The following is a 23,770-nucleotide window of genomic DNA, read 5'->3' on the forward strand; positions in this document are numbered from 1 at the left end:
TTTAGTACCATTAGAACCGCCTTGTTACCAGTTGTAAACAAGGTAAGAATGATCAAGATTAAAAGAACATGACTACCCCACACTGACTGAAAATACATATCTGCTTAAGTAAAAATGTAATTTTTTGGAATTTCAACTTGAAGCTGTCTAGATTACACTTTGTGTTTGATAGCAATAGAATCGCCTTGTTACCAGTTATAAACGAGGTAAGTTTCATAAACTTTGAAAGAAAATGACTAGCCCAAACTGACTGAAAATACATATCTGCCTACGTAAAAATGTAAATTTTCTGGAATTTCCACATGAAGCTGGCTAGATTACACTTTATGTTTAGTACCATTAGAACCGCCTTGTTACCAGTTATAAACGAGGTAAGTTTCATAAACTTTGAATGAAAATGACTAGCGCAAACTGACTGAAAATACATATCTGCCTTAGTAAAAATGTCAATTTTCCGCAATTTCCACATAAAGGTGTCTAGATTACACTTTGTGTTTAGTACCATTAGAACCGCCTTGTTACCAGTTGTAAACAAGGTAAGAATGAGCAAGATTAAAAGAACATGACTACCCCAAACTGACTGAAAATACATATCTGCCTAAGTAAAAATGTAAATTTTCTGGAATTTCCACATGAAGCTGTCTAGATTACACTTTGTGTTTGATACCAATAGAATCGCCTTGTTACCAGTTATAAACGAGGTAAGTTTCATAAACTTTGAAAGAAAATGACTAGCCCAAACTGACTGAAAATACATATCTGCCTAAGTAAAAATGCAAATTTTCTGGAATTTCCACATGAAGCTGTCTAGATTACACTTTGTGTTTGATACCAATAGAATCGCCTTGTTACCAGTTATAAACGAGGTAAGTTTCATAAACTTTGAAAGAAAGTGACTAGCCCATACTGACTGAAAATACATATCTGCCTAAGTAAAAATGTAAATTTTCTGGAATTTCCACATAAAGCTGCCTAGATTACGCTTTGTGTTTGATACCAATAGAACCGCCTTGTTACCAGTTGTAAACAAGGTAAGAATGAGCAAGATTAAAAGAACATGACTACCCCAAACTGACTGAAAATACATATCTGCCTAAGTAAAAATGAAAATTTTCTGGAATTTCCACATGAAGCTGTCTAGATTACACTTTGTGTTTGATACCAATAGAATCGCCTTGTTACCAGTTATAAACGAGGTAAGTTTCATTAACTTTGAAAGAAAATGACTAGCCCAAACTGACTGAAAATACATATCTGCCTAAGTAAAAATGTCAATTTTCTGCAATTTCCACATAAAGCTGTCTAGATTACACTTTGTGTTTAGTACCATTAGAACCGCCTTGTTACCAGTTGTAAACAAAGTAAGAATGATCAAGATTAAAAGAACATGACTACCCCAAACTGACTGAAAATACATATCTGCCTAAGTAAAAATGTAAATTTTCTGGAATTTCCACATGAAGCTGTCTAGATTACACTTTGTGTTTGATACCAATAGAATCGCCTTGTTATCAGTTATAAACGAGGTAAGTTTCATAAACTTTTAAAGAATACATATCTGCCTAAGTAAAAATACTTAGGCAGATATGTATTTTCAGTCAGTTTGGGGTAGTCGTGTTCTTTTAATCTTGATCATTCTTACTTTGTTTACAACTGGTAACAAGGCGGTTCTAATGGTACTAAACACAAAGTGTAATCTAGACAGCTTTATGTGGAAATTGCAGAACATTGACATTTTTACTTAGGCAGATATATATTTTCAGTCAGTTTGGGGTAGTCTTTTTCTTTCAAAGTTTATGAAACTTACCTCGTTTTTAACTGATAACAAGGCGATTCTGTTGGTATCAAACACAAAGTGTAATCTAGACAGCTTCATGTGGAAATTCCAGAAAATTTTCATTTTTACTTAGGCAGATATGTATTTTCAGTCAGTTTGGGGTAGTCATGTTCTTTTAATCTTGCTCATTCTTACCTTGTTTACAACTGGTAACAAGGCGGTTCTATTGGTATCAAACACAAAGCGTAATCTAGGCAGCTTTATGTGGAAATTCCAGAAAATTTACATTTTTACTTAGGCAGATATGTATTTTCAGTCAGTTTGGGGTAGTCATGTTCTTTTAATCTTGATCATTCTTACCTTGTTTACAACTGGTAACAAGGCGGTTCTAATGGTCCTAAACACAAAGTGTAATCTAGACAGCTTTATGTGGAAATTACGGAAAATTTTAATTTTTACTTAGGCAGATATGTATTTTCAGTCAGTTTGGGCTAGTCATTTTCTTTCAAAGTTTATGAAACTTACCTCGTTTATAACTGGTAACAAGGCGATTCTATTGGTATCAAACACAAAGTGTAATCTGGGCAGCTTCATGTGGAAATTCCAGAAAATTTACATTTTTACTTAGGCAGATATGAATTTTCAGTCAGTTTGGGGTAGTCATGTTCTTTTAATCTTGATCATTCTTACCTTGTTTACAACTGGTAACAAGGCGGTTCTAATGGTACTAAACACAAAGTGTAATCTAGACAGCTTTATGTGGAAATTGCAGAAAATTGTCATTTTTACTTAGGCAGATATGTATTTTCAGTCAGTTTGGGCTAGTCATTTTCTTTCAAAGTTTATGAAACTTACCTCGTTTATAACTGATAACAAGGCGATTCTATTGGTATCAAACACAAAGTGTAATCTAGACAGCTTCATGTGGAAATTCCAGAAAATTTACATTTTTACTTAGGCAGATATGTATTTTCAGTCAGTTTGGGGTAGTCATGTTCTTTTAATCTTGATCATTCTTACCTTGTTTACAACTAGTAACAAGGCGGTTCTAATGGTACTAAACACAAAGTGTAATCTAGACAGCTTTATGTGGAAATTGCAGAAAATTGTCATTTTTACTTAGGCAGATATGTATTTTCAGTCAGTTTGGGCTAGTCATTTTCTTTCAAAGTTTATGAAACTTACCTCGTTTATAACTGATAACAAGGCGATTCTATTGGTATCAAACACAAAGTGTAATCTAGACAGCTTCATGTGGAAATTCCAGAAAATTTACATTTTTACTTAGGCAGATATGTATTTTCAGTCAGTTTGGGGTAGTCATGTTCTTTTAATCTTGATCATTCTTACTTTGTTTACAACTGGTAACAAGGCGGTTCTAATGGTACTAAACACAAAGTGTAATCTAGACAGCTTTATGTGGAAATTGCAGAGAATTGACATTTTTACTTAGGCAGATTTGTATTTTCAGTCAGTTTGGGCTAGTCATTTTCTTTCAAAGTTAATGAAACTTACCTCGTTTATAACTGGTAACAAGGCGATTCTATTGGTATCAAACACAAAGTGTAATCTAGACAGCTTCATGTGGAAATTCCAGAAAATTTACATTTTTACTTAGGCAGATATGTATTTTCAGTCAGTTTGGGGTAGTCGTGTTCTTTTAATCTTGATCATTCTTACTTTGTTTACAACTGGTAACAAGGCGGTTCTAATGGTACTAAACACAAAGTGTAATCTAGACAGCTTTATGTGGAAATTGCAGAACATTGACATTTTTACTTAGGCAGATATATATTTTCAGTCAGTTTGGGGTAGTCATTTTCTTTCAAAGTTTATGAAACTTACCTCGTTTGTAACTGATAACAAGGCGATTCTGTTGGTATCAAACACAAAGTGTAATCTAGACAGCTTCATGTGGAAATTCCAGAAAATTTTCATTTTTACTTAGGCAGATATGTATTTTCAGTCAGTTTGGGGTAGTCATGTTCTTTTAATCTTGCTCATTCTTACCTTGTTTACAACTGGTAACAAGGCGGTTCTATTGGTATCAAACACAAAGCGTAATCTAGGCAGCTTTATGTGGAAATTCCAGAAAATTTACATTTTTACTTAGGCAGATATGTATTTTCAGTCAGTTTGGGGTAGTCATGTTCTTTTAATCTTGATCATTCTTACCTTGTTTACAACTGGTAACAAGGCGGTTCTAATGGTCCTAAACACAAAGTGTAATCTAGACAGCTTTATGTGGAAATTACGGAAAATTGTAATTTTTACTTAGGCAGATATGTATTTTCAGTCAGTTTGGGCTAGTCATTTTCTTTCAAAGTTTATGAAACTTACCTCGTTTATAACTGGTAACAAGGCGATTCTATTGGTATCAAACACAAAGTGTAATCTGGGCAGCTTCATGTGGAAATTCCAGAAAATTTACATTTTTACTTAGGCAGATATGAATTTTCAGTCAGTTTGGGGTAGTCATGTTCTTTTAATCTTGATCATTCTTACCTTGTTTACAACTGGTAACAAGGCGGTTCTAATGGTACTAAACACAAAGTGTAATCTAGACAGCTTTATGTGGAAATTGCAGAAAATTGTCATTTTTACTTAGGCAGATATGTATTTTCACTCAGTTTGGGCTAGTCATTTTCTTTCAAAGTTTATGAAACTTACCTCGTTTATAACTGATAACAAGGCGATTCTATTGGTATCAAACACAAAGTGTAATCTAGACAGCTTCATGTGGAAATTCCAGAAAATTTACATTTTTACTTAGGCAGATATGTATTTTCAGTCAGTTTGGGGTAGTCATGTTCTTTTAATCTTGATCATTCTTACCTTGTTTACAACTAGTAACAAGGCGGTTCTAATGGTACTAAACACAAAGTGTAATCTAGACAGCTTTATGTGGAAATTGCAGAAAATTGTCATTTTTACTTAGGCAGATATGTATTTTCAGTCAGTTTGGGCTAGTCATTTTCTTTCAAAGTTTATGAAACTTACCTCGTTTATAACTGATAACAAGGCGATTCTATTGGTATCAAACACAAAGTGTAATCTAGACAGCTTCATGTGGAAATTCCAGAAAATTTACATTTTTACTTAGGCAGATATGTATTTTCAGTCAGTTTGGGGTAGTCATGTTCTTTTAATCTTGATCATTCTTACTTTGTTTACAACTGGTAACAAGGCGGTTCTAATGGTACTAAACACAAAGTGTAATCTAGACAGCTTTATGTGGAAATTGCAGAAAATTGACATTTTTACTTAGGCAGATATGTATTTTCAGTCAGTTTGGGCTAGTCATTTTCTTTCAAAGTTAATGAAACTTACCTCGTTTATAACTGGTAACAAGGCGATTCTATTGGTATCAAACACAAAGTGTAATCTAGACAGCTTCATGTGGAAATTCCAGAAAATTTACATTTTTACTTAGGCAGATATGTATTTTCAGTCAGTTTGGGGTAGTCGTGTTCTTTTAATCTTGATCATTCTTACTTTGTTTACAACTGGTAACAAGGCGGTTCTAATGGTACTAAACACAAAGTGTAATCTAGACAGCTTTATGTGGAAATTGCAGAACATTGACATTTTTACTTAGGCAGATATATATTTTCAGTCAGTTTGGGGTAGTCATTTTCTTTCAAAGTTTATGAAACTTACCTCGTTTGTAACTGATAACAAGGCGATTCTGTTGGTATCAAACACAAAGTGTAATCTAGACAGCTTCATGTGGAAATTCCAGAAAATTTTCATTTTTACTTAGGCAGATATGTATTTTCAGTCAGTTTGGGGTAGTCATGTTCTTTTAATCTTGCTCATTCTTACCTTGTTTACAACTGGTAACAAGGCGGTTCTATTGGTATCAAACACAAAGCGTAATCTAGGCAGCTTTATGTGGAAATTCCAGAAAATTTACATTTTTACTTAGACAGATATGTATTTTCAGTCAGTTTGGGGTAGTCATGTTCTTTTAATCTTGATCATTCTTACCTTGTTTACAACTGGTAACAAGGCGGTTCTAATGGTCCTAAACACAAAGTGTAATCTAGACAGCTTTATGTGGAAATTACGGAAAATTGTAATTTTTACTTAGGCAGATATATATTTTCAGTCAGTTTGGGGTAGTCATTTTCTTTCAAAGTTTATGAAACTTACCTCGTTTGTAACTGATAACAAGGCGATTCTGTTGGTATCAAACACAAAGTGTAATCTGGGCAGCTTCATGTGGAAATTCCAGAAAATTTACATTTTTACTTAGGCAGATATGAATTTTCAGTCAGTTTGGGGTAGTCATGTTCTTTTAATCTTGATCATTCTTACCTTGTTTACAACTGGTAACAAGGCGGTTCTAATGGTACTAAACACAAAGTGTAATCTAGACAGCTTTATGTGGAAATTGCAGAAAATTGTCATTTTTACTTAGGCAGATATGTATTTTCAGTCAGTTTGGGCTAGTCATTTTCTTTCAAAGTTTATGAAACTTACCTCGTTTATAACTGATAACAAGGCGATTCTATTGGTATCAAACACAAAGTGTAATCTAGACAGCTTCATGTGGAAATTCCAGAAAATTTACATTTTTACTTAGGCAGATATGTATTTTCAGTCAGTTTGGGGTAGTCATGTTCTTTTAATCTTGATCATTCTTACCTTGTTTACAACTAGTAACAAGGCGGTTCTAATGGTACTAAACACAAAGTGTAATCTAGACAGCTTTATGTGGAAATTGCAGAAAATTGTCATTTTTACTTAGGCAGATATGTATTTTCAGTCAGTTTGGGCTAGTCATTTTCTTTCAAAGTTTATGAAACTTACCTCGTTTATAACTGATAACAAGGCGATTCTATTGGTATCAAACACAAAGTGTAATCTAGACAGCTTCATGTGGAAATTCCAGAAAATTTACATTTTTACTTAGGCAGATATGTATTTTCAGTCAGTTTGGGGTAGTCATGTTCTTTTAATCTTGATCATTCTTACCTTGTTTACAACTAGTAACAAGGCGGTTCTAATGGTACTAAACACAAAGTGTAATCTAGACAGCTTTATGTGGAAATTGCAGAAAATTGTCATTTTTAATTAGGCAGATATGTATTTTCAGTCAGTTTGGGCTAGTCATTTTCTTTCAAAGTTTATGAAACTTACCTCGTTTATAACTGATAACAAGGCGATTCTATTGGTATCAAACACAAAGTGTAATCTAGACAGCTTCATGTGGAAATTCCAGAAAATTTACATTTTTACTTAGGCAGATATGTATTTTCAGTCAGTTTGGGGTAGTCGTGTTCTTTTAATCTTGATCATTCTTACTTTGTTTACAACTGGTAACAAGGCGGTTCTAATGGTACTAAACACAAAGTGTAATCTAGACAGCTTTATGTGGAAATTGCAGAAAATTTACTTTTTTACTTAGGCAGATATGTATTTTCAGTCAGTTTGGGGTAGTCATGTTCTTTTAATCTTGATCATTCTTACCTTGTTTACAACTGGTAACAAGGCGGTTCTAATGGTACTAAACACATAGTGTAATCTATACAGTTTTATGTGGAAATTGCAGAAAATTGTCATTTTTACTTAGGCAGATATGTATTTTCAGTCAGTTTGGGCTAGTCATTTTCTTTCAAAGTTTATGAAACTTACCTCGTTTATAACTGGTAACAAGGCGGTTCTATTGGTACCAAACACAAAGTGTAATCTAGACAGCTTCATGTGGAAATTTGATCGTATTTGTAAGGCTGCCTTTTGTGAAGTTAGCTGCCTATGTAATTGTTGCAATATTTTTCCTATTTTATCTCACACATTTAGCCAGGACATCAGAAAAGTCTTTATTTGCTTTTTAGGTTTGTCCCTGACCTTGAAACCGTATATTTTACTGTTTTGTATAATTTATAAAACTCGACTTCTTTATTTGGTCGGGTTATCATAGGCAGATAACTTTAGGCTGCTAACTTCACGCCGATACTTTTGTGTTATTTCTACTCAGAATCACGAGCTCTCTCAATCCTAATGGGATAAAAAAATGTCCCAGGGTTTTTTTCCTATTTTGTTACCATTTCCCCATATTACTTTGTATGGCGGTAACAAAAAGGAAAGTTTGAAAAATGTATGGAAATATTAGGACACTTTTTTTCTCCTACAAGGATGAAAAGGACTCGCGATCCTGACTAGAAAGTGGCAAAAAAGGTCACAATAGGGGCTGTTCATAAATTACGTCATCGATTTTTGACGATTTTTGACACCCCCCCCCCCCCCCTATAATCATCCAAAAATCATGCTTCAAATGACCCCATTTCCTCCTACTTCATGCTACCGTCATCCGATGTCCAGACCCCCCCCCCCCTAATTTGAAATGACGTGTAATTTATGAATAGCCCCATATATAAAAATGGCAAAAAATAAAAGAAACTCTCACATCATAAGTATTTATTTTTGTTAAAAATATACATACCTGTACATTCCTTACTGCCTATTGTAGGGCCATTTTACCATTTGAGCGTCGGGGCAATAAAATAAAACCACCTGTCAACAAGGATGTACAAAAAGTATAAAGGGGCCCACTGATTAACAGTCCGCCGGACGGTATCGGCCTGTCAGTTAGATAAAAATTTTGACAGTTCCGAACAACTGACAGGCCGATACCGTCCGGGGGGACTGTTAACTAGTGGGCCCCTTAAGGCCCACTTGCACCATTCCACTAACCCGGGGTTAACCGGTTAAACCTGGAGTTGCTCTGGCATGGTGCAAGTGGGCCTAAGTCATTAGATTTGTAGCTGGCCCCGAGCTGCTAATCCTTTGTTTTGTTTGTCTATTGTTAAGTAAAACCGCTCGTGCTAATTAAATCAATTTTGTTGCAGATTCCGTAGCGCAGTGTGTTTGGGGAGTCCTGCTACTGATCATGTCAATAGGAGGTCTCCTGTACACGCCCCTAGACCTGATGCTGTGGGAGAAGCTTAACATGAGGCCAGGTAACATATAAGCCCATTCCAAATCAACCGATCAATAGATCAGAAACGAAATTGCCGTCAATCTCCAATTTCATCACCAATTTTAGATTTGTGGTGAGCCAAGTTAAAAAAATACTCCCAAACGAAAATACTAGCGACGTAAATTGGTATCCGTCGTCCGCACCTCCATTTTATCGGTAATATCGGTCATAATCGGCGAGTAAATTGGCGTTTGCGTCCGCACCACTCGATTTGATCGGACAATTTAATCAGATTGGCGAAAAATTGTTCTCGTCTGGACAGGCCTTAAAAAGTAAACACACGTGAGTTGAAACCCATAGTCTAATAAAACATGGTCTTCTCTTCTCAGAGTGACACAAGCCTACGTCAAAATAACATTGCCACTTTATATAGAGCTATCGCATATTATCATATAGCGCTGTCGCATGATGACGTAGGCTTGTGTCAGTCACGTGACCACGAAAAGACGGGAAGAGAGTACCAGGCGGAGTATATTATTATACCATGTTGAAACCGTAATATTAGCTTAAGCTCTGATTTCGTTGTATACTTAATGCAGATAAGCGAATTAGAACGAAGTAAATGGTGCCATTAGATAATATTTCAATACTTTAACCCGGCATGATTATTTTTATCAAAATAGGGTATTGACCACAATGTGTTATTTCCGTACACGTGTAACTACCTACTGTGTGTATATAAAAGTATACCTAATATAACAACCTCCATTTTTAAATTTAATAATAAATTAAATTGGACACGGCGCGGATAGTCCGGCGGTTCCTCTCTCTGCGGCCCTGATCACCTGGCAGCTAGGGCCCTTAGGTGTTTTTATAAGTAATATGTATTTTGTATTGTTTTGTATGTGTTTCGTGTTTCTATATTTTACTTTTATATGCATATCGTAAAAATCCTAACCTAAGAAGGGCGGACTGAGATGCAGGATCACTAATATCAGTATCGCCGTTTTAAGTCCACTGCATGCCAGGTGGCTTGGGTTCGACGACGGTGCCGCCCTTCCACACATCGATTGAAACCCCTTTTCTACTCTAAATTATTCAATGTTTATTTGCCTATTATATTCTTGACAAGGTCCTTTAAAGGACCTTACTTTTATCACGAACTGTATTTGCACATTTTTTACATCGGCGGTAAAATCACAATACACCTGTACGAGCGACTCATCGGGAAGTGTCACCGTGACCGACGCGTGAGTGTTTTCCAATGGCAGTAACTTTGGCGACATGCGTTAGGAACAGAGCGAACGCGGGACGCTGATTGACTGGCTGTAACTAACCGCGATCTTTCAAATTTTACAGAAATGCTTATTTTGATCCGATTTCCCCAGTGATCCGAATCGCCTCGGTCTACCCTACATCTGTACGCTTATGTTACGAATGTTATTTTCAAATGTGGTGAAGTGGAAATACTTACTTACGTCAATTATGTACCTACTTAACATATACCTACTAAAAAAACGTTAAAAACCAAGAACCTTCACGGTTGTTTAATTATTGTAAAACGTTAACAAGTGCGTTAAAAAAATTAAGAACGATTTTCCGGTTGGTCATATTATTATAATAGTCCCTATATCCTTTTTTTGTGGCGTTAATATTGACATACTTGCAAGAATAGCATCATCATGACCTTCGAATGTACCTAACCGTTTTTTTAACACGATAATAGAATTGTTTGTTCCTTATAACTGTGAGCAAAAAATTAACTTTAAAAAAATTAAAATATCTTTATCACTATCACTACCTACTTACATCTTATAAAACAAAGTTCCCCACCGCGTCCGTCTCTTTGTGTGTATGTATGTTCGCGATAAACTCGAAAACTTCTGAACGGATATTCATGCGGTTTTCACCCATCAAAAGAGTGATTCTTTAGGAAGGTTTAGGTGTATTTGTTAAGATTTTGTGTAACTCGCGCGAATCGCTAGTATCTTATAATAATTCTTGATTCAAACTGATTTTCGATTAGCCTATTTTTATTTATTTATTATATATTACGCGTGTTACCATCACGCTCCGCGATTGCTGCGCCATTTAGGGTCATATCTAAATTGGTTGTTCAATACTTACGCTATAGAATTTCCAATTTAGCAAGAACCCTAAATGGCGTAACAGTCCCTTGTGGTGACTGTATGTAGGTATACAGTTGTTTATAAAACTATTTCTTTCCAGGGTTCCCCCCCTACGAATGGTGGGCAGATCCCCCGGACGAAGTTAAACTGCGGGCATACGTATTCAATGTGACAAACCACGACCGATACATGCGGGGGCTGGATGACAAACTCAATGTACAAGAGCTGGGGCCTGTCGTTTACTTGTGAGTATACATAATTCATTCACTCGTTCACTCACTCCTTGAGGTGACGAACCACGACCGATACATGCGGGGACTGGATAAAAAACTCAACGTGCATGAGCTTGGACCTGTGGTTTACTTGTGAGTATCATTCATTCATTCATTTAATGTAACCAACCACGACCGATACATGCGGGGGCTGGATGACAAACTCAACGTGCACGAGCTGGGACCTGTCGTTTACTTGTGAGTATAATTCATTCACTCGTTCACTCACTCCTTGAGGTGACCAACCACGACCGATACATGCGGGGGCTGTATAAAAAACTCAACGTGCATGAGCTTGAACCTGTCGTTTACTTGTGAGTATCATTCATTCACTCGTTCACTCACTCCTTGAGGTGACCAACCACGACCGGTACATGCGGGGGCTGGATAAAAAACTCAACGTGCACGAGCTGGGACCTGTCGTTTACTTGTGAGTATAATTCATTCACTCGTTCACTCACTCCTTGAGGTGACCAACCACGACCGATACATGCGGGGGCTGTATAAAAAACTCAACGTGCATGAGCTTGAACCTGTCGTTTACTTGTGAGTATCATTCATTCACTCGTTCACTCACTCCTTGAGGTGACCAACCACGACCGGTACATGCGGGGGCTGGATAAAAAACTCAACGTGCACGAGCTGGGACCTGTCGTTTACTTGTGAGTATAATTCATTCACTCGTTCACTCACTCCTTGAGGTGACCAACCACGACCGATACATGCGGGGGCTGTATAAAAAACTCAACGTGCATGAGCTTGAACCTGTCGTTTACTTGTGAGTATCATTCATTCACTCGTTCACTCACTCCTTGAGGTGACCAACCACGACCGGTACATGCGGGGGCTGGATAAAAAACTCAACGTGCACGAGCTGGGACCTGTCGTTTACTTGTGAGTATAATTCATTCACTCGTTCACTCACTCCTTGAGGTGACCAACCACGACCGATACATGCGGGGGCTGTATAAAAAACTCAACGTGCATGAGCTTGAACCTGTCGTTTACTTGTGAGTATCATTCATTCACTCGTTCACTCACTCCTTGAGTCGACCAACCACGACCGATTCATGCGGGACCGATACAGACGTTTTTCTTTGATATAATTTTGTTTCATCTTAATGTCCAACTTAATGCTCATCTATTTATAGGTATATGAGTGTACTTACTTAGTCCGAGTCGTGATGATGGTTATATTAATTGTGCTTAATGCAATGAATAGAAACGCTATATAATATTATAATGTGATCGTGCATAATCGTTTATCAGAGTGGCCCCGTTAGGTCATACGAGTTATTACAATCATGTGTGAAGCTTAGGTAGTAATAAAACTAATAAATGATAATAATAATAATTTCAGCCTTATACTCGTATACGTCCCACTGCTGGGCATAGGCCTCCTCTCATGCGCGAGAGGGCTTGGGCTATAGTCCCCACGCTAGCCCAATGAGGATTGGCGACTTCACATACACCTTTGAATTTCTTCGCAGATGTATGCAGGTTTTCTCACGATGTTTTCCTTCACCGAAAAGCTAGTGGTAAATATCAAATGATATTTCGTACGTACCTAAGTTCCGAAAAACTCACAGATAAGATAATGACTTGAATTTTGACAACCCTAAATAGACGAAAGGGATAGTGACATGCATTAGAAAGCGATATCATGATTCGACCCTGAATCGCTGTCAAACTTCGGTTTTGTAGGAAGTGTCCTTTCTGTACGGTAGTACTATTACTTATTCTGTGGTTTGGTTAAATAGTCGGATGACGTCGTGGTTTTTGTTACAGAGAGAAACTTCTTCACTCAAACATTCACTTCAATGAGAATAACACGCTAACCTACACAGCGAAGCGATTCGCCATCTTCTTGCCCGATGAGAACGATATAGATTTAAACGCTACTATCTTCGTACCCAACCTAGCGCTACTGGTAAGTTCAAATTACCTAGTTCTTATACTCTATACCTTATATCTTTAGGTATTTAAATAAAAGTAAACAAAATCTACCCTCAAATGGCTCCTTAAGTACCCCCGTGAAATGCGACTGATAATTATAGATAAGGTACTGATTTTCTTCAGCAGCGTCAGTAAAACGTGGTAATTCTTTCAAAATGTATAAATAAAACACCAATGTTACATAAACTGCCATTTAATTTTCAAAACCACTTAGTTGGTATAACCGCCATCTATTGACAAATTTACGCAGCAATTCCTCTCGGTTCAAACAGGTAGCACTCATGGAACGCGCTGCCCAGTACCCCCGTGAAATGTGCCTCATAATTATAGATAACGTACAGATTCTCTTCAGCAGCGCTAGCGAAAGCGTGGGAACTCTTTCTACATTCGTCGACGAAGAAATCCATGAAGTAACGGTTGGCTTTAATGGCTGATTTGTCGGAGGGATGGTACTTGCTGAGTTTCCATTCGTATGCGTTCTTTTCGGGGTGGAATTGGACGCCGTAGAAGGGGTACCTGAAAAAAATAATTAGTATATGGCATTGGCCCACGTTTATCACAAATCAAAATAAATTTTGGCTACAATTCTGGCCCTCCACTTAAATGTCCTAAACTTTCTGGCCCCCCATGAAGAAAGTTTGCCCACCACTGCTCTGGACAGTCTAGACACGGCTACTACCGACTACGTTAGGCGTATTTGGCATCTGAAGGATTGACAACTAATTTAATAATAGTGAGTTAACTGGAAACGTACCTATTATGTTCAACGGTAGCGATGAACTGAACGCCATAGTAGTCGTCACCGTGTGACGTCACTCGCCAGTCCTCAGTCAAGTTGTGGGAGATCAGGTTCTGAAATAGATTGATCATAATAAATATTTTTATCCGAATAACAACACAACCAACACATCACGATCCAACTGCGAGTTGCATCCTTCGAAAAGTAACCTCTACAATTGTAAGCAAGGCTTTCAAGTGCGAGTGCGGAGCTAAGGGCCTTGCCAAGATGACAACCGTACATCAAATTATTTATAAGCATTTGTCATTGCCACACCTGATTCGGGTGCCATGCAGGTATTGAGACAAGTGTTACCGAAAGACCTGATATACATATGTACACCCATTCTTACCAAAACGCGAGTTATTTCGTAGTCGATATCTAACGTCAAGTGGTGGAACTATCAGTACCGCTACTTGACACCAGATGTCACAAGTGTCGCTACTGACGAAAAATGTACTACTAACTAATATTATAAGCAGAAGGAGTTGAAAATAGACTTCCAGTTAATCCAGTTATAATATCCCAATAAGGCCTAGTTTACCCTCTGAGTTGAAAGTCAGATAGATAGCAGGCGCTTTCGTAAAAACGAGTGCCTACGCCTATTCTCGGGATTAGTTGCCAAGCGGACCCCAGGCTTTGAGCCGTGGCAAAATGCCGGGACAACGCGAGGAAGATGATGATGTACCATCATGCTCCGCGATTGTTGCGCCATTTAGGGTCCTAGCTAAATTGGTTGTTCAATACTTACGCTATAGAATTTCCAATTTAGCAAGAACCCTAAATGGCATAATCCCGTGTGGTGACTGTACATGCCTCATCGACGATGCAGAACTGGTGCGCGTTGACAGTCACATCTTGTGTTGCTAGTATCTCGACGACGTCCTCATCAGCGTCTTTGAACATCTTGCTGTCACGGAAATCTGCAACAAATGTTAACTTGAAACACTTCCTCACTTCGCGGCGGCTCTGGGCAGCCAGACATCAGACAGACAGGCATATTGACAGACCGTCCTGTTCGCGATCCCAGGATGCCTGCTCAAACGGCATATTGTGGGAAACGCCGGTGTGGGTTTAATGGGTAATAGGCTCCTCCTTCTCTTTTCACAATTGAAAAGAGCTAGGAAGCGAGAGTCCTACATACCCCCCCATAATGAGCCCACCTCAGGGCCAGGCGGACGATGCGTAACAGCATTCCCACATCGACATAAAAAAGGCATATTGACAGATTCTCAGTTCGGTTAGCATTTAGCAACACAATATTAAGTGTTTGCAGGAGCATACCTCTAAGATTGATCTTAAAGTAAACAATACCAGGCGTAGCTCACTCCGCGATTTCGTCGTGTCGCTACAAGTACATGCGGCCCACACCAATTTTGGTGTCTAGCCATAGTAGTTGTCGCGCACCGCTACGGAACGGACGCCTGCTCGCGCTTGCGCCACCTAGCGGTCATATCTGTCGTAATAGACGCGTATTGTTAGAGAGTGAATCTTCTGTACGTAGTACTATTATTTATTCTGTGACAATACTTAATTTCGTGTAATTTTGCTTGTAATTTTTAGATAAATATACATTTTGGACATTTACAAGACCCCCCCCCCCCCCCTCTCCAAATTCGTTACGTAATACTTGAACGCTCCCTTTGAACATACCTAATTGTGACTTGTGTAAAATTGGCCTTGACAGTCAATTAGTGCTGGAAAACACTATGTTTTATCTAAAAACTACTTACAAGTCGGCCAGCTTTTTACCTATATCTTATCACTAAGTAATTAATACGTATAACTTGTAATTATAAATCAATAATCAATTAATCATGTGGGTACTCGATGAAGTAATCCATGAGTCATACACAGAGGGTTCTTCTAAAGAGGAACACAGTGAAGACACAGATAAACCAATCGAGCGACAAGAGACAGGCCGAGAACGAGTGTAGGTACATACCACTCTCTCGCCACAGAATAAATAATAGTACTACCGTACAGAAAGGAAACTTCCTACAAAACCGAAATTTGACAGCGGTTCAGGGTCGAATCATGCGGTCCCTTTCTAATATATGGCACTATCAATATATTAGATTATGGTTGTCAAAATTAGAGTCATTATCTTATCTGTGGTCGTGCACGCAAAGGGACGTCAAGTTGAGTCAACATTAATGATTGCTCGGAGCAATGCAGAGCCGAGCGGAGCCGAGTTTGCTCGAAGGGAGGAGTTTCGTACCCCTGCTTTCACGTAAAAAAATCGAAATCGGTCCATCCGTTTGAGAGTTACGATGCCACAGACAAACAGACAGACATTGGCGTGAAACATTAACACCCCTCGTTTTGCATCGGTACGGTTACCATAAGTTTGTCACTGACATAAACGCCGTCGAGAACGTAATTTACTTTCTATACATCCCGTTTGCACTAATATGCGAGTGCGAGCGAGATGTATAGAAAGTAAATTACGTTCTCGACGGCGTTTATGTCAGTGACAAGCTGATGGTAACCGTACGGGATAAAAAAGGAAAAAAATAGTCACCAGCAGTAAAATCCAAGGGCAAATTATCATAAGAAGAACTAGTAATCCGATTTTCCGGTTCCCCCATCCGGAGGCCAAAATAAGGAGTAACTCAAAGCCACAGACAAGTGCCGAAAACCGGGAAAAAAATTACCAAAAACATTTACCAGCAGTGAAATCCAATGGTAAATTGTCATAAGAGTAACAGGTGATCCGGTTTTCCGGCTCCCTCCGTCCAGAGGCCAGGATCAGCAGCAGCTCGAAGCCAAGACACGTGCCGAAGATCGGGAATAAAGTTACCAAAAACATTTACCAGCAGTGAAATCCAAGGGAAAATTGTCATACGAGTAACAGGTGATCCGGTTTTCCGGCTCCCCCTGTCCGGAAGCTAAAATAAGGAGTAACTCAAATCCAAGACAGGTGCCGAAGATCGGGAAAATCGTTAGCAAAAACATTTACCAGCAGTGAAATCCAGGGGTAAATTGTCATAAGAGTAACAGGTGATCCGGTTTTCCGGCTCCCCCCGTCCGGAGGCCAGGATCAGCAGTAAGTCATATACAATACAGGTGCCGAAGATCGGGAATAAAGTTACCAAAAACATTTACCAGCAGTGAAATCCAGGGGCAAATTGTCAAAAGAGTAACAGGTGATCCGGTTTTCCGGTTCCCCACGTCCGGAGGCCAGGATCAGCAGCAGCTCAAATCCGAGACAGGTGCCGAAGATCGGGAAGTAATCTCCAGCATCGTTCAGCTCCATGGCTAACTCGTAGATGTGCTGGCCGGCGTCAGCGTAGCCGTCGGACTGATTGAAATAGGTGGCACCGCCGGGGATGAGGACCCTGGAAATGTTAAGTTTTTGTAAGAATTTACGCGAGAACTTAACAAGTAAAGGATGACTCACGTTAGTTAGACCGGGCCGTGTCCGGGCCGGAGCTTCCGGAGCTTCGTTTTCTATGGAAAGCATCACGTGATCACCTGTCATCTGTCATAGAAAAGTAAGCGCCGGAAGCTCCGGCCCGGACATGGCCCGGTCGGCCCGGTCTAACGTGAGTCATCCTTAAAACTCTAACACGTCAGTTTAAAAAAAATACCCCTTTCAGTGGGTCGATATCAAAACAACCGGATCTCAAAATGACCGGTTCTGCATGAGGACGGGATCGCAAAACGACTACAATTGCAGAAAGCCTATATCTCAAAATAGTAAAAGCAAAACGATTACCTTGCTAAAGGCCTTCGTCTCAGAATGGTTTTAGTTAGTAGGTAGGTAGGTAGGTTAGGTTCGTTAGGTAGCTTCAGATGCCCGAAGGGCAAACCGCCCAGAAATAGGAGCCCCGCGAAGCGGGGCTTCGTCTGGTTATGTTGTGAAGGAAATGTTTCTCCTATTTCTGGGCGGTTTTGATATCGACCCCTTTGAAGGGTGTGTGTGTTATGTGTGTCTGGGTTAGCGCTGTTCATGACTATGTCAAATTTCAAATCGAATAGCTTAAGTAGTTCTCGAGGTATTTAGCAATGTTACAGACGGACGGACAGACAGAGTCGCACTATAAGGGTTCCTTATGTAATCCTATGTATCCTTTTTGGAGCGGAACCCTAAAAAATTACCTCATCATTCAAAATTAGTGTGCGATGGAGTTTTGGTTTTGATTTCGGCAAGTTTACCTAAACATAAGAATCTTATTTCGGCCGAAAGTTCGTTTTCGGCCAAAAAACTGCCCATCCTTTCGACCACGCCGTACATTGTACTTTCGGGTCTATAATGATAAGTTAATTTTAAGCGTGATCCGACTTGCACTGCACTTTGTCGGTTTTTTTACCACTTGCACGAATCATGGGCATTTAATTATTCGTACCATGCCCTCCCATCTCGAAGGCGGTTTTTTAGCTCGGTGCGCCATCTAGTTTGATACTATGAACTAAAAAATTGCCTACAAGTATATGCTACTTAGGACGGTGCGCTATGGGATTGGGTATATGTACAAGTATTATATGATCTGTGTTCGTACGTATAAAAAGAAGGGCCACCGTTATAAACACTAATCGCTTGAAACCAAAACGGTTCTGCAGATTTAGGACCATAGGTAAACAAATTAAACAATTTGATGAGTCAAGTAATCCGAAGTATCCGAACTTATATGAGGCTGTCAAAAAATCTAGCCGACTTCACTCACCCGTTTATCTTGGACATGAGATCTGCATAGTAGGCACGATCTTTACCAATCCTGAAAAAAATACAAAATTAGTATCTTACCCATTACTTTCAGTCAAAGCTTTATATCTACGCCTATTTCGTCAAGAAAACATGAAACTTTAAGACGATCTTCCTCGGTTCAATATAAAAACCGATTTGTATTTTTACGTATAAATACCTAACTTAGGAGTGTTTTTTTTTTGATATTTATATGTTAGTTTCGGCTCATACTATACCAAGCTAAATTTCATCGACTGAGAAATTAATGCATGGGTCTTCATACAACAATTTGCTTCATTTCCTACACTAGTAGGCTGAAGTGATCATAGCACTTGCTGTCAAAATCATTGCAGTCTTTTCTTGGTCTAACTCACACTACTGTACGTATTTGTGTGTGTGTACGTAATGTATATTGGAGGTACGAGTATGTGTGTGACCCGTAACTTACATAATAGGCACAACTCTAGCTCCAGCCGCCTCCACATCCTTCACATAAGAAGATGCGATGTAACTAGTATAGTTCTCCTCCGGATACTTCGTATGGAGATACGCCGACTGCTCCTGAGCTAGTACTCCTATAATCGGTTTGTTGTTCACGCTGTCCGTTCTTACTTCGTGGAAGAAGTATAAGAGAGACAGAAGCAGAAATTAGTCTTCTATTCCTCCAGGGATTTCGTCCCAGTCCTGAGGGTTTCAAACATGTACCCAAACAGAATATAACCACTACGTTTAACATGTATTTATTACCCTCTAAGATGGGAGATGGTATGTGCTATGTGTGCGTGTGTGTATGTTATGTGTATCCTATAGGTACTTACATAATAGGCACGACTCTAGCCCCAGCCGCCTCCACATCCTTCACATAAGAAGACGCGATGTAACTAGTATAGTTCTCCTCCGGATACTTCGTATGGAGATACGCCGATTGCTCCTGAGCTAGTACTCCTATAATCGGCCTGTTGTTCACGCTGTCCGTTCTTACTTCGTAGAAGAAGTATAAGAGAGACAGAAGTAGAAGAGGCTTCATTGTGAACGGAACTGAAATAAGAAGTATGTGAAACACTGATTTAAACTTCCACGATTTTTACACATTAAGTATTGACATCTTTAGGTATTTAAATAAAACATGAATCTAGGATATACCTGGATCTGGCATGAGTGGTGGGGGTACCTGACAGAACGGGATAGTCTTATGTATCTTTCAGTAGGAGTAGGAGCGAAAGAGCTATTATTGTTTGTCCTTGTTACAGTCTCACATTTTATGTGTTCCCCACCTTTTTTTTAGGGTCCCGTACCCAAAGGGTAAAACGGGACCCTATTACTAAGACTTTGCTGTCCGTCCGTCCGTCCGTCCGTCCGTCCGTCCGTCCGTCCGTCTGTCACCAGGCTGTATCTCACGAACCGTGATAGCTAGACAGTTGAAATTTTCACAGATGATGTATTTCTGTTGCCGCTATAACAACAAATCCTAAAAACAGAATAAAATAAAGATTTAAATGGGGCTCCCATACAACAAACGTGATTTTTTACCAAAGTTAAGCAACGTCGGGAGTGGTCAGTATTTGGATGGGTGACCGTTTTTTTTTTTTGCTTTTTTTTTGTTTTTTTTTTTTTTGCATTATGGTACGGAACCCTTCATGCGCGAGTCCGACTCGCACTTGCCCGGTTTTTTATTTTTTGTATGGATAATGGTGGGCAACAAATGAATTCGACCAATCACAGTGTCGCATTTGCGTATGTTTTGTCCCTCACGGAGGCACGGGTATACCACTTCTAAACGATCCTACCTTCTATGAAATAAAATTAAACAAACAATTTGTAAATTTTCGGGTACTTAGTTATAACATGATTGTATTGGTTAACCAACTAAATACAAAACCGCCTGGATCAGTCACTGAATGACTTGACTTTAACCTATACATATTATTCGATTATGTAATGTTTTCAATTTCATCTACCCTCAACTGCAGGCTGAGCCATTTGAGGAATACCATTAATTCGCATACAATTTAATCTATAATTAATACCTAATAATACCTATGCTAAAAAATTACGTTACGCTAAACAAACTCACAGCCTATGTCACGGAACGGTCTCAGGACACCACTCCACTCCACTGATTTTCCGTGTAGCTCTATCAGTCACGGAGGCGGAATATAAGCAAATCTCGAAAGTAGGTAACATTTATCTTAATATTAATCGCTAATTAGACTATCAGCTGATGATAACGCGTTTGATTTTTGCCGATAAATTATTCTGGAAAAGCAATTTGATTGCTAGATTTTTCTTATCTATTTTTAGAGGGTCATTCTATAAAAATCTCTTACACCTCTCCCATCCCTGCCCTGCTGTACCTATGTTTGTTTATCTGGTGGTGTCTGCCTGTGACCACACACGTTAAACGTCACGTTCGAAACGTCAGGCCAAAAATAAACGTAAGGTCCCGTGTTAGTTATAAAATTATGAGTGAAAATAGTGTTAGTTTAAAATCACTATATCTCATTCCCCTGGCCATACCTATTCGCAAATTCCCAGGAAATTCTGCTATATTAGCAGCTCGCTTTTGGTGACTGTATAACCCATGCCTAGTTCTATGTACAACCAAAACTGCTTGGCGGAATCTCCTGGGAATTTGCGAATAGGTACCTAAGTATAGCCAGGGCCCAGGGGAATGAGATTGCTGTAGAATGACCCTTTAACTATGACTACTAATGCCTACTAGTATTATGTATTAGCAGATGCGGTTCGTGATTTAGATTTACGTAATGTGATTGCGTCACTTTAATTGTGTCTTTCAAAGAAAAGTAATTTAAATAAAATGAAATAGAATATTTCGGTGGCCTAGCGGTAAGAGCGTGCGACTTTCATTCCGGAGATCGCGGGTTCAAACCCCGGCTCGTAACAATGAGTTTTTCAGAACTTATATACGAATTATCATTTGATATTTTCCAGTTGCTTTTCGGTGAAGGAAAACATCGCGAGGAAACCGGACTGATCCCAATAAGGCCTACTTCCCTCTCTGGGTTGGAAGCAGATGGCAGTCACTTTCGTAAAAATGATCGCCTACGTCAATTCTTGGGATTAGTTGTCAAGCGGACCCCAAGCTCCCATGAGCCGTGGCAAAATGCCTGGATAACGCGAGGAAGAAAAAGAAAATAGAATATTTAGGAAAATCTTGATAATAAGTAGAGATGCACCGGATATTCGGTTACTATCCGGTATCCGGCCTACCCGGCCATTATTTTAATATCCGGCCGGATACCGGATAGTGACCTACTATCCGGCCGGATACCGGATAGTAACATTGCTTGATTTCGGAGTACAATTTGAATTTAAGAAACAGTCACGGTCATAATCGTACTCGTTTATTATTTAAAAACAATTTAAACTTTCAATTGACTTGCACGCGCACTCATTTCGAACCTAGAAATGAGTCCGCGCGAACGTTCACTAGGAAACAGATCAAACCTGCACAATGCGCACCTGAAAAACCGAAATGAAGGTATAGTTGAGCCGGCCGAATATTCGGCGGCCGGTTACCGGATATTCGGCCGATGGTTAGGCCGAATATCCGGTATCCGGCCAAACAACTATCCATTGCAACTCTAATAATAAGTTACGCAAGGAATGTGTAGAATCCGTCTAAGTTACCTTTGCACTTGAATAGAACAAGGTGAGGTAGTGTCATTATGTAAGTAATGTTTTCATAGAAATTTGTCATTAATGATGACATTATTACACTTTGTATAGAACCGGCACTGAGACCAGTATTTTCTATTTTGCGCCATGAGTTGCTGTCGTTTCGACAACAAACGTAGCGGGGCGTGAATCTTTTGCGACCTAAACGTGTAAGCGCCTAGAATTTCACGGCGTGATACATATTTTTTTTATTTATTTATAGTAATAATAACTCGATATTGTCAGTAAACTAAATCTGCGGTTGCATCTAATCGCAAACGCAATCGTTGCATCTGTCTATAAAAGTTAACCGAGGTCGTGGCAATTAGAATGAAATATTTTCTAAGAGCGTCCCATTTATTTTACTGAAGAATTGACTGATTCAAGTGTGGTTTTTCGAAGGTTATAGGTATTATTATTATTATCAGAAATGGTTGTTAGGAATGTTTTATAATAAGGACTAATAGTTTAATTGACACATTTTGTAAAGAGTGGCGGTAATGTGCATCGGATAGGATAGGACCAAATGGGGGGAAAGAGGGGAGGCCTTTGCCCAGCAGTGGGACACTCCTATAAGCGAGTAAAATAAAATAAAAACAATAGTATAATGACCATACACCAGTCACTTTGCGACTAGAAAAATCGCGTTACTTAGCTATAAGTGTATACTTATATTCTAAGCCACGATTATATGTATTTTATTTATGTACTTACCCGAAAGTTTTTAAACTGTTCAAGGTCCAGTAAGTATGTTTTTTTTTACACCAAAATAAACAATCACATAGGGTAAAGGCACCAGTAGTCAGCCTTATAACGACTTTTTTAAGTTTGAACGTTCGGCATTTCTACATGATCAGTCGGATAATTAAACGAATCACATGGTTAGGTCAATTGTTTATTATAGTTTCAAAACAAAATAGTTAAAAAAATAACAATCCTCTTTATAATATCTATAATTAAGTTTAAACACAAAGTGGCACTTTTCTCCAGTAGTCAGCCTCCAAAATCCAGTAAGCAGCCTTTGTCTACCCAGTACTCAGCCTATAAACTATTCATAATAATGGGATCAAAATCAACGACATTATAATATTTATTATTTCTTATAAATACATACAATTCTTATGAAACGAAATTTGTTGGCCATAACTTGGCACTTAACTAACTAAAACTGAGAATCGCAATATTTATTTTCTAATAATTATTCCGTCAAAAAATTAACTAGGTAAGTCAGGTAATATATAATATGTTCCTAGTATTCGGTAAAAAATAATGAAACGAGTCTATGCAGATCTAATTATCATTAATAAACAAACATACATACATTTTACATATACCTACCAGGTAAAAACAAAATATAATTCAATTACTTAGGTACTACAGAATCTGTATAGTTACCGTCAAACTATGTATACAGTTTTGAACCTTATTTCAATGAGATAGAGTTTTAAAATGTGGACAAATTTTTGGCGGTGACGTACCAAGCAAGGTCAATGGCCGAGTACTGGATCCGCAAAATCCAGTGGTCAGCCGCATTAAAACGTTATTTCAAATGCGGCTGACTACTG

At 38.6% G+C, this 23,770-nt stretch overlaps 2 protein-coding genes across 4 annotated transcripts in view; one reads left to right on the forward strand and one right to left on the reverse strand.

Annotated features, from left to right (window-relative positions):
• LOC134803726 (scavenger receptor class B member 1-like) overlaps positions 1-23,770 on the forward strand; it is a 93,335-nt gene that overhangs the window by 47,380 nt on the left and 22,185 nt on the right. For both annotated transcript variants that reach the window (XM_063776539.1, XM_063776540.1), the window contains exons 4-6: positions 8,632-8,742; positions 10,932-11,076; positions 12,892-13,033. In XM_063776539.1, the coding sequence (XP_063632609.1) occupies positions 8,632-8,742; positions 10,932-11,076; positions 12,892-13,033 (398 nt within the window). The remainder of the gene's footprint in view (positions 1-8,631; positions 8,743-10,931; positions 11,077-12,891; positions 13,034-23,770) is intronic.
• Positions 13,256-22,969, reverse strand: LOC134803757 (gamma-glutamyl hydrolase A-like). 2 transcript variants are annotated; one of them, XM_063776594.1, is made up of 7 exons: positions 22,920-22,969; positions 19,346-19,565; positions 18,508-18,558; positions 16,946-17,178; positions 14,654-14,760; positions 13,814-13,911; positions 13,256-13,575 (listed from the first exon to the last, which is right to left on the reverse strand). In XM_063776594.1, exons 2-7 carry the CDS (start codon positions 19,552-19,554, stop codon positions 13,302-13,304), a joined length of 972 nt encoding a protein of 323 aa, XP_063632664.1. In that variant the 5' UTR covers positions 19,555-19,565; positions 22,920-22,969; the 3' UTR covers positions 13,256-13,301. The 2 variants fall into 2 exon arrangements, with proteins under 2 accessions (XP_063632664.1, XP_063632663.1); XM_063776593.1 differs by lacking the exon at positions 22,920-22,969 and adding an exon at positions 20,602-20,668.

Source organism: Cydia splendana, chromosome 27 (assembly GCF_910591565.1).
Source record: "Cydia splendana chromosome 27, ilCydSple1.2, whole genome shotgun sequence".
Lineage (NCBI taxonomy): Eukaryota > Metazoa > Arthropoda > Insecta > Lepidoptera > Tortricidae > Cydia > Cydia splendana.

Excerpts from the sequence above, each read along its gene's own strand:
- LOC134803757 (XM_063776594.1), bottom strand. The coding sequence starts at position 19,554 with ATGAAGCCTCTTCTACTTCTGTCTCTCTTATACTTCTTCTACGAAGTA. Across the intron at positions 14,761-16,945 it reads GCCCCTGGATTTCACTGCTG|ATTTCCGTGACAGCAAGATG; the intron begins GTAAATGTTTTT and ends CATTTGTTGCAG. Across the intron at positions 13,912-14,653 it reads AGTTCTGCATCGTCGATGAG|AACCTGATCTCCCACAACTT; the intron begins GCATGTACAGTC and ends AATCTATTTCAG.